Source organism: Plectrocnemia conspersa, unplaced genomic scaffold (genome assembly GCF_051122295.1).
Source record: "Plectrocnemia conspersa isolate PC_06_02 unplaced genomic scaffold, ASM5112229v1 ptg000013l, whole genome shotgun sequence".
NCBI classification, from domain to species: Eukaryota; Metazoa; Arthropoda; class Insecta; order Trichoptera; family Polycentropodidae; genus Plectrocnemia; species Plectrocnemia conspersa.
Genome location: NW_028277177.1, coordinates 14,134,135 through 14,145,746, shown reverse-complemented (window position 1 = coordinate 14,145,746; position 11,612 = coordinate 14,134,135). Strand labels below are relative to the sequence as shown.

The 11,612-nt window shown below is 29.6% G+C and overlaps 2 protein-coding genes across 2 annotated transcripts; one reads left to right on the top strand and one right to left on the bottom strand.

Moving 5' to 3' along the window:
- The first annotated feature begins 1,206 nt into the window (after positions 1-1,206).
- On the top strand, positions 1,207-2,539 carry ClpP (Caseinolytic protease proteolytic subunit). Its single transcript, XM_088202025.1, has 5 exons — positions 1,207-1,369; positions 1,440-1,647; positions 1,710-1,821; positions 1,889-2,006; positions 2,163-2,539. The coding sequence occupies exons 1-5, from the start codon at positions 1,331-1,333 to the stop codon at positions 2,391-2,393; spliced, it is 708 nt and encodes a 235-aa protein (XP_088058151.1). The 5' UTR covers positions 1,207-1,330; the 3' UTR covers positions 2,394-2,539.
- Positions 2,530-6,118, bottom strand: LOC148227363 (GTP-binding protein 10 homolog). The gene is made up of 9 exons (XM_088202024.1): positions 6,053-6,118; positions 5,627-5,714; positions 5,395-5,561; positions 4,643-4,776; positions 4,354-4,572; positions 4,171-4,275; positions 3,981-4,114; positions 3,795-3,918; positions 2,530-2,807 (listed from the first exon to the last, which is right to left on the bottom strand). Exons 2-9 carry the CDS (start codon positions 5,669-5,671, stop codon positions 2,587-2,589), a joined length of 1,149 nt encoding a protein of 382 aa, XP_088058150.1. The 5' UTR covers positions 5,672-5,714; positions 6,053-6,118; the 3' UTR covers positions 2,530-2,586.
- Positions 6,119-11,612: the final 5,494 nt, after the last annotated feature.

Sequence of the window (11,612 nt, the reverse complement as noted above, 5' to 3'; positions counted from 1 at the left end):
TAAATTATTTAAATTATTTATTTTGGCAAAAAGTAAACGGCACTCTGATAACACTGACGTGGCGGCAATAGAGGGCTACACGTTCTTCGGTGGATCTTGGCGGGAGATTAAACGGGCAGTGCCTCGTTTGTCAATCATTTACACCACCATTTCATCATGTAACATAATATGTAAACTTTCAATAAAATAATATTGCAGCAGCCCAATCTATATGAAATTTCCACCCGCCATGATTCGTTCGCCAAAAACATAGACTTAGGAGTAATTAATAATGTGGTGTTAAAAGTGACTCGAACAGTACCGAAACACTTGAACCATAAGGTGTTTTTCGACAATTGGTTTTCCAGCATCCCAATAGTAAATTATTTGCATTCAAATGGTATTTTAGGGACTGTGATGATGGCGGGTGGCAATGAGACACAGATTGAGCCGCTGCAGTAGTATATTTATTGACGGTTACAGTTGTTTACATTGTAAATAGAGGCGGACACGAGAAGATGCGTCCGCACGCCAGGAGGGTTGCCAGTGGAGAGGTAAAAAAACCGTCACGCCAACGCCACTTCAACGCCGACCAGTTTTGGCCATAACAAATCTATTTTGGCCCCCATAGTATTTTGCAGTCTTCTGAATTCTAATCTCCCTATCAAAAAGGAAATGAAAAAAGAAGGAAGAGGATACGCTATTGAAAACTAACCAAACTTGATATGTATTGCGAACATATCAGTTATTTCACGGCTGGACAATAAAATCGTAAATCTTAATTTAACAAATGCGGGAAAAAACTGATGGGTACCGCAAAAAAGTTTTTAAAAGAGAATAATGAATTCAAGACAATTCCATGTCTTAATTTTGTATTAATTTATAAGTTTGTTGGTGGGGTTGATTTATTAGATTCAATACACATTAGAAGTAAAAAGTAGTATTTTAAAATATTTTTTCCTTCAATTGATTTAACATGTGTAAATAGCGGGTTTTTATGGATAAATACTCACATAGACTACATGCCACCCGTGTATTTTAATTTTTATTATTTTTTATTAATTTATAACCACTAACATGTATTTTAATGTATCTGAATCTTTGTTGAATATTACCCCAATCACTGTGTTATTTAAATTATTTGTTTTTAAAACATACTGAAGAACAAGTTTAATAAATGTATGTTTGCATTTAAATATAAACAATAATACAAAAAAATATTTCGCTTATCCATCTGAGTTTATTATTTTAACTGGCAGCACAGTTTTGACATTTCAGGTATTAACCTCACATTAAAAATTCAATAGTGACGTTTGCGTATTACATCCGGTTCATACCTATATAATCAAACATGTTAATCAAAAACACGTTTGGTATTGCTAAAACATTGGTAATATTTTAACACTTATTTATTTTTAAATTAATATGATTTTGTAATAAAAAAAAAATAAACTTTACAGTCTAAAACAATGTTTACAAAACAATTCCATTCCACAACTAAAAATCACCTAGGATTGATTCCTATAGTGATTGAACAAACAGGTCGCGGAGAAAGAGCGTACGATATTTATTCTCGGCTTCTGAAGGAAAGAATCATCTGTCTAATGGGACCTATTCACGACGATTTGAGTTCTCTTGTAGTTGCTCAATTATTATTTTTACAATCAGGTAATAAAATATTATACATTTTAATGTTTATTTAATCTTAATTAAATTTAAATATACAATAGAATCCAGCAAAAAACCAGTACATATGTACATCAATTCTCCTGGTGGGAGTGTGACTGCCGGTCTTGGTATTTATGATACTATGCAGTATATTTTACCACCAATTGCAACTTGGTAATTGTGAAATAAATTAAGTATGATTATTTTAAAGTACTGTAAAATAAAATTTTAATTTTATCAGGTGTGTCGGACAAGCATGCAGTATGGCATCATTATTATTGGCAGCAGGTGAACCTGGGATGCGTCACGCTTTGCCTAATGCAAGAATCATGATTCATCAGCCTTCGGGTGGTGTTCAGGTATAATTTTAAATTTAAATTAATAGCTACAAATGAGGTTTTCCTAGATTTACCTGTTCTCATATTTTAATATTACGATGATTAATAATAAATAATCAAGCTAGGTCGTACATATGTATAATTTTTAATAATACGTGACTGTAATTCTAATTTCAGGGTCAAGCTACTGATATACAGATTCAAGCTGAAGAGATAATAAAATTAAAAAAACAAATTAATGGATTATACGTAAAGCATACAGGATTGTCTCTAGAAACAATTGAACCTTCTATGGAGCGTGATAAATTTATGAATCCGAAAGAAGCATTAGCATTTGGCTTGATTGATAAAATATTAGAACATCCTCCAGAAATGGGAATAAAGGATGAAAAATTAAAGGATTTGTAAGCATTATTAATTATATAAGTCAAAGGTAGAAGGATCATTAAATACTCTATGATTAATAAATTTAGTATTATGCTATTGATAATTAATATTTTTTACATAATGTAAGTATTTAGTGTGAGAATAAAATACATATGTATAATGTTCAATTATTTATTATCTAACTTACAATATATTCGTAGATATATATATAAAACTATGTGAATTTAGGCCCTCTTTCAATTAATCTTTCGCCTAATTCGTCGATCGCCTGCTCAGCTTCTTCCTCTTCGAATAATTGATATTTATCGATTAGATCTCTTATTGTATTTTTAACTTTTTTTATACCATCGTTTTCTAGTGCAGATATTCCTATGATCTCTTCAAAGTCCAAGAACATGGTTGGTGATATTCCGGGTGAAATGTCTGATAAATTCTCTAAAATAAATATAAAATAAAAAATAGATGTATCAAATGAAAACCTTGCGATAAAAATATAAAACACTGCTCTATTGTCTTGTAAAATTGGCAGTAGCGTTACATTATATATAGTACCAACAGATGGCAGTGTGAATTATGCATGCAATGAAGGCGATAAGATAAATCAGTGACTAATACCCGAAAAACATGTTCGGACCTAATTTGTGATTATATAATTATAATCCCGATTGACAACACAGATTAGGTATTCCTATATTTGCCTAATCTCATAGATGAATACCGCAATGAATAATTAAAATAAAATGGAGTTAGATTGTACATAGTGATATATATTGATTTTAAGCTGTTATAATGATTTATAATTAATAAAATAGATATCGATTTACAGACTGATTTCAGTCTGTTTCACTATTTATTTAATAGTAATTGATTGTGTTAACCCTGTTGTAACGCATTGGGCTAATTTCTGTCATATTGCAACGGAAGATTTACAATAAATTAAAAATAATACAGCATAGGAGTAGCTTAAAATTTCCGTCACACTTGTAACATGCACCAAAGTGGAGCTTTCGTTTTTTTAATAGTGAAGGGGTGTAATAATCCATTAAAAATGATCGACAAATGAAAGTTTAGAATGGTGCAGCTTGTCTGCCACCCCAGCAAATGCATGACTGGACTAGAAAAGTAGAAGCCTTTAAACCCCTCTTTTTAAGAGAACGAAGATTAAATTTGGAACACTACATTTACTATTTGCAATGATCTAAAGTCAGGGATGTTATTTGGGTGTGGGAATTTGGCCAGAAAAATGCGTCATTTGAACTGGTACACAAGTGACACCAAAATATTGTTTTTCTTGATCTATCTATGCACTTTCATTGAACTTTTAAATAACTACGTAGAGGTCTTTTCGTTTTATACATTACGATATAAAACATATTCAAGGTTTTCATTAACTTATTGAATTTAAATTGCACTCATACATACCGTTCACATTAATTAACTTTTCTTTTACTTCATCAAATATTTTTTTGGCATTTTCGGTATCCATTTTATTAATGAGCAACATTGCAGGTTTTTTTAATATTTCAGGGTTGTACATTTCGATTTCCTGTACGAATTAGTGATGTTAAATTAAAGTTGACTAAATATATATAATTATCAAATAAATACCTTATTGAGAAGTAAAACAGTTTCAAAGCAAGTTCTGAGTGGATGTTCTACACTTAGTTTAAAGCCTTGTACATCAGCAATTAACAAAAGTATCTTAGTTCTCTCTACGTGCTTCAAAAAATTGTGTCCCAAGCCTAAAATACATAATTTTAAAGAATATGTAATTATACATTTATTGCTAGTTATATACCAATATTTTTATGGGCTCCTTCTATCAATCCGGGAAGATCGGCTAATGTTATTTTCCTCAAATCTGGATAGTGTACTGTGCCCAAATTTGGACGAATAGTTGTAACTATAATGAATATAAATAATATAAGTGATGATTAATGAACTATTACAATCAAAATATAGAATATATAGTATAACATACAAGGATAATTTGCAATCTTTGGTTTTGCTTTGGATAAGGCTTTGAGAAGAGTACTTTTTCCAGCATTTGGAAAACCAACAAATCCAACGTCAGCTATAAGTTTGAGGTCTAATATTATAGGTCTCTTTTGACCTTCATATCCGATGAAATTATTATCTTTTGTTCCTCCAGGACCACCTCGAGCCAATATACACGTATCTCCTTCGTTATTTATTTCTCCTGCGTCACAAATCGTAAAATTTTAGCATTTATAATACTGTAAAAACATACATTTAAATAATTAAATTACCAATTTTAATGTTATCTGCAAAAACAGTCACACCAAGTGGTACTTCCAATTCAACATCTGTTCCGGGTGAGCCAAACATCTTCTTTTTTCTGCTTGCTTCGCCGTTTCCAGCTCTTATTTCATGCTCTGGGAAACTGTCAATTGGTAAAAATAAATTATAAGATACAATAAAAAAAATCTATTCTTGTGTTAAATCTAACGTCGGCTTGGAAGAAAACTATCACAGCACAAAATGAATAGATTTTTATTAGAAGTATTTTCAAATTTGAATAAAATAAAACATCCACATACTGATCGGGATGATTAATGAGCAAGCGAAATTATATGCTTAATTGGAGACTTATGGTTTTTACATTATAAAAGAAAAACTGGCATTATATTTTTTACTTATAGTATAGTGTTCAATTTATATTATTTGCAGTAAGGAATTGCTCTTGGATTTAACTTTTTAGCTAGTAAAATACAGTAGATTGATAACACTGCTTAAAAACAACTGGAAGATGTAGATCCAGCAAAATTACAGCAGAAAGTAAATTTTTTTTAAATTGCTTATCTTTTTTAAAATGGATTCTTAGTATTAAGTTCTGACCGATTTGGAATCTGACTAATCAATACTTTAAGAATAATTTTTTAGACTATTTGTTATATTTTTATGATTTTTTAATTAAGTCTATTAATAGTAAATTTCTAGCAGTTTCAAGTAAAATGCAAAATTGATGGTATTCTTCCAAACTGACGTTATAGGAACATACCTATCAAGAATTTTGCGTAAAAATTGGCCTTCTTTTCCTATACAATATACACAACCACCTTGTCCACCAATTCCGCCGTACTGAGGTAGTCCGCTTCCACCAACTCCACCGAGAACGTGTATTTTTAAAGAATCAAGGAATTTGCTTCGAAGATATCTTTTTTTTGGCTGTAATTTCAACATAGTGTTAATAATCAATGATTTATTATTCATAAAGATAATGTTAGTTTTACCCTCCAAGCCGTGGCGAAGCACAATGTTCTTGATAAAATCACCATTTTGAAATGTGGTAAATATTTATAAAATAAAAAGAAGCATCGCCTGAAAAATATAATTGATTAAATGGAAAATTATTTAAATGAAAGATTAAGGACAATAAACTAATGATAAATAATAAGAGCCTTGGAATAGTAGTCTTACAAATATTTTTTTATATTTATTTATTGTAATTTGTGTTTATTTGATCAGTTACACTCATATAATGAGCTCGATCTATAGGTTTACAAAACATAACCTTACTTTTAAAATAAGTATGAAATGTGTATAACCATAAATGTAATAGTAAGAATGCTTATATAATTTAAAATGGTATTAATTATTTGTTCATATTACGGCATTCAATCGATAAATTTATAGACATTAACGTAAATCATTTATACCTCGCGCACTGTCGAACCGCTGACAGTTGATGAGCTTAAAATGTTGTCAGCTACAAAAAATACTGTTGAGAATTTTCGAGACCATTTCAGTTTACACAAGGCAAATATGCCGAATACTCCATATTACTTTAGAGTTTTGTACTATATTATTAACAATAAACATAATGTAGAGTTTTATACTATATTATTAACAATACTCATAATCAACATATACTGAATTAAATATAAACTAATAAATCCCCTCTCATAATAATTTTGTTTATTTGTTGAATTTTTATAAATTGTGGTAAATATAAGTTATTTTTTTGCGAATAGTTTTATATCTTTAGTTGTTAAAAACTATTTAAATCCTTTATAGACTGTAAACACCATTTATATAAAAACGTTTGTCATTACACAATGTAACAAAACAGTACAAATGTATATATATAATTTTATAATAATTATTTTAATGAGTTAAATATATTTTTTTATAGCCAGGGTCAGTTCTGACGAGTGCAGGGCCCTACGCAAAAATAAAGCGTGAGCTCGACATTTTGCTTCTTCGAAATCACAAGTAATTTAATTACATATACATCATGCAAAGTAACTAGACTACACATACTGCAAAAAAACATTTGTAATTTCCAATATCAAAGTTATAGAACTATACTTTATATTATTGAATCTTAATAAATTCATTTCTCGATAAAAAATATTGCTTACCTCAAAAAAGTGCTCGACATAAAAAGTTTTCGAATCACTGCTAACAATCAACGTCTGTTGAAATTTAAAACGCTTATTATTTCCGAAACATGGATTGTCAGAAGAAAACATAATATCGAACATGTGGTTTAAGAAACTTTGGCGGACGGATGGTGCCGGATGGTAATTAGACACAGATTGAGCCACTGCAGTAGTATTTTATTGAAAAGTACATATTTTAGTTTACATGCTATTTATGAAAATTAACGTTCGATGAGGCATCACCGCCGTTGTCTTTCCGTCAAAGTCCACTAAAAGAATATGCCACCGCTACGTTAGTGCTACAGGAGTGCCACTAAGTTTTGGCAATAATAAACTAAATTTATATATAAATAGGCCCCCACAACGCCATTACTATGGTACATAGTTTTTTGTATATTTTCTTGATTTATTGCGACGAAGACGAACGTTTAAGAATAATTCGTAGAAATGACACATTCAAGTTGTTCTGGGCCTTTTTTCCTTTGCACAAAAGCTTCCAAAGCCCCGCAAAATTGACGATGGTGGATCGCGAGACCAGCTCTGTCTATATGTATGAATTTTACAAAGATACACAAAATCTGAGACGGCAAAACCGATCCCAGAACTCGCACAATTTTTATTTAGTCGGGATTTTTAGGGTCTGTTTTTATTAAATTTTTACTTTGAGCGCCGGGCCCTACGCGAGTGAATCAGCTACGTATGCTTAGAGCCGACCTTGATTATAGCAATATTAATAGTAAGTATTTTGTTGACAAAATAATTTGTTATTATATAAGTAAAGCATATTTAAAAAATAATCGTGACATAAATATTTTTTTTTATAAATTCACGTGTTTTTTCAATAATTCTATATAGCAAAAACGAATTTTTATATTTATTACAGTAAATAATCCAATGATATAATATAAAATTAATTTAAGTATAAGGGGATTTCCAAAGAATAATATTTAATTTATTTTAACGTAGAATAGCATTGCTTGAGTCTTTTATTATAACGATCACATCTGGACTATTAATTCTTAACAATTTAAATGTTAAACGAAGATTTATCGTTGTTCGTGATAATGGAGACAAACGCTGACAACGATCATTGTTGACGTCATTGCTCCAAAAGGTAATTAACTTCAGAACTTTTTATTGCGACAATGCCTTAGTGGTATGAAACACTATCTTTATGTATTTAATTTTATTGCTGTGTAGCATGAGCCTATGGATATGTGATCCGGTAGGATTTTGAAAAACATAATAACAGTATAAAACATATCACAAAAATTGATAAAAAAACTTTACCTTTTATAAATGTAAACACATTTTAATTTATGGAAAGATCAGTATTGGATATTAAAGAAGATGAATGTTTGATTTCATCGACTTTTGTATTGATTGGCACAAGTATTATAAGTTTTTTGATCTTGGTTGTAGCTATTTAATTTTATTTTGCAGTTAAATTATTTTTAATTTCCTGCACATACAGTTTTTAATATGACATATTTTGAGAAAATATTATAAAATCTGTAAAATATAAATAAATAATATTATAAATATCTCAGAAACGTTTCAAATAACCCAAGCCAAATAACATTAAAATACATTCATTTTGACGATGGTAAGCAAAACCAAAGTGTTCGAAGCCAAACATAAAGTCATCTAATTTATTAGTTTCTGAAACATGTATAGACATGTGGTCACATTCAATAAACACCCATGCATAAATTTTTCTATACTATGTATGCTAAATATACAAATAACAACTCGAAACGTTATCGAAAAATAACTTTTGTGTAAAATATCATAATTATAGCCGGACTTTTGCAAATGTCTTTGCTTATCTGTCGAGACATGTAAGTTTGACGTTATTTTATGTCTCGTACGTTGTTAAAATAAAACATCAAAATATACAGTCTGAATCGAATGCACAATGTATATACATATGATGAATCAATGATGGGTATATTTATTAAAACAATTAAATATAATTTATCTTTGCAACACATAATTGTAAAAATAAAAACCTTTGTCAAAAATTTAACCTTTTGGAAGTAACTTAAAAAGATGTTATAATTTTTCATTTCATTTCATAAAATTTATTAATGATAATATATTGATTTTACTTTACATATTTACATAGGTTTGCAAGAAAAAACATTGTTGAAAGGATATTTAGAAAGTAAAAATATTTACATAGTCCAGAATATCTAAAGCATTTTATTTTGAGATTGACTTATGATACGCTTAGTTATTTTTTTACCTATGCATTTAGTGAATTTGCAACCGTCTATTAATTCCAGTCTTATGAAAGTCTCAAGCCTTTCACATAGCACACGCAAATTTTATAATAGGCTTTCAGTAACCGTTTCATAAATAACAGTTCTGGTACATCTAAGTTTTATAAAGCATTTTTTTAATCAGTGACTATGGATGGCCATCCACTTATTTCTCCGCAATGAACGTCTCTTCTTCCTACACTACTCTATATATATCTTACTTGCTTTTTAAGACATTATTAAATGGATTGCTAAATTTTGCACATGTCAAGACAGTTTAAACACACCCTTGATTTGTTTTTTTACTTCACGGGAGCCTTAGTGGAAACCACAATGTTGACAAAATAGTAAAAAATTCACTTTGTACCTTCTTGTACTTTACAAATACCTCTCATACATTATCGATACATTTATTTTTATAAGTAAATTTATATTAAATTTAATGAAAAAAAAAACATAAAATAGTATTCTAATATGATTTTATTGGAATTTTAGTTTTTTACGTGTCTTTATTCGACGTTAAAATATGTATAAATTTCTGAGGATTAACATAAATTTTTATTTAAAACTCTTATTTTTACGAAACCAAATTAAAAAAACAGTCAAAATTATTACTAGTGGTGTTTTAGAAACAAAATATTTCATAAATATTTGATCGAACACGTGAACAAATACTTACGTCTAATTTAACTATTTGTCTGAATTTATTAAAACTTTTTTTTGAATACATCTGCAATTAAAATATTTTTTGATGTTAATTTTGTATGATTTCAAAATAATAGTTTATTCAGTCAAGAAATAATAAAAATACACATAAAATTTTCTCTATACGAAATATATCTATTCATTATTATTATTTTTTAAGATATTGTTTTTTACTGCATGTTTTTATAATAACTATTTAACTTTCAAATCAGCAACCCCATTCGGGTAAGGTCAATAATTCTACATGATGTTTTTGGTATGTTCGACAACTATACACACACTTGGAAGCAACCTGATTTTGAATATTGAGATTTTTACGCAGAAATAAGATCCCATCGATAAAATGCAAATTTTACGACACTTGCATTCTTTTCGGTACCTCTAACATGCTTTACCTATACATAAAGACGAAGCAAATATTTTTTTCTTGACGTCAGTGTGATCAAAATATGCATATGCGTTCACATTGATATCTCAATGGTTTGTATATTTGTTCATTAATGTCATTTGAAATACTGATACTAGTTTGCTTATATATAAACCAAATGCATATTTAGAGATGATTTAAAATTTTCTAATGATAAATTAATTATGCTTTACCACTATGTTTTATGTTTACTGTAAGCATCAATGAGTCAGTCTACCAAGTGTCTTGTCGTAGTACTCAGATGAAGTTATACCAAGTTTGCATATAGAAAACATACGCAATAAAGCCTTTATGGTGTTGGGATTTATCTTGCGATACGTGCATCAATTAAGGATCTTTATGACACCATGTTACTTGTACAGGATGATCCAATTCGAGTTTCCTATTTTGGCGGCATTGCAATTCAGACAGCTGTCAATAATCATGCGTGTTCGAAGTGCCAAATGTTAGTTTGCAACAAACAACACGTTTACGAAATGGATCGCTTAACCACCTCTTAAGCTTGTTTAACTGTCCTACATAAATAATAATTCTGTACAAATTATATTTGCTAAATAAATTAAATAAAGCGATGTTTCAAAAAATACAAAATAGGGCAATGAGAGTAGTTTTAAATAAAAATAGATTTACTAGTTGTAAAAATATGATTGATTAATGTTTTGGTATTTATATATAAGTTTGAAAATAATATGTTACTAGAGTATTTTAATATTTTAATGAAGATGTACATATAATTAATACTAGAAATAGAGAAAATTTAGAGATAGTTAGGTATAAAAAAATGAGTACGGCTAGGGGAATAATGTACGGAGGTGCGAATTTGTATAATAGTATTTCTAGGGCAATCTTGGCTTGCTGCTCGATGCCTTTTTTAAATATTTTTCTCGTGCTTCGCACACATAATCTGAGAATTATGTATATATAACTACATTCCATAAAAAAAATAGATGGTAAGCACTGGATTGAAAAAAAAATCTGAAAAATGATAAGACATACGCGTCATTATAATGTGTTGTAAATTTTCTGTTTGTTAAAGATATGTCTTGTTCAAGAAGATTTTGATTTTTTGCTGGCGCCCAGATCCGAACGCGGAGCCGTCTCGTACCTTAATCCGGCGCTGGATCCGAATCGGGAGTAAAGCACCTGCCATATTACATATGCATCGATTTGGCGATTGTCCCGGGGCGCTGTCCGCCCGACGACTACTCAGGGCTGTGTAATTGCCGATGGCCGATGCTTGCTCGCAGCGCCATAATTATTGTGATTAAAGTATAATATCGATTAACGACAAGACAGCATCCACTGGCCTCGGGCTAAAGCAGCCTAGCTCCTGATAAATGTTAGATTTGCCAATGAGAAAAAAATCATATCAAATAAGAGCATTTGTTTTGTGAGAAAATAAAACGAAATAATTATTTTTTATAATTTTTATTTATAT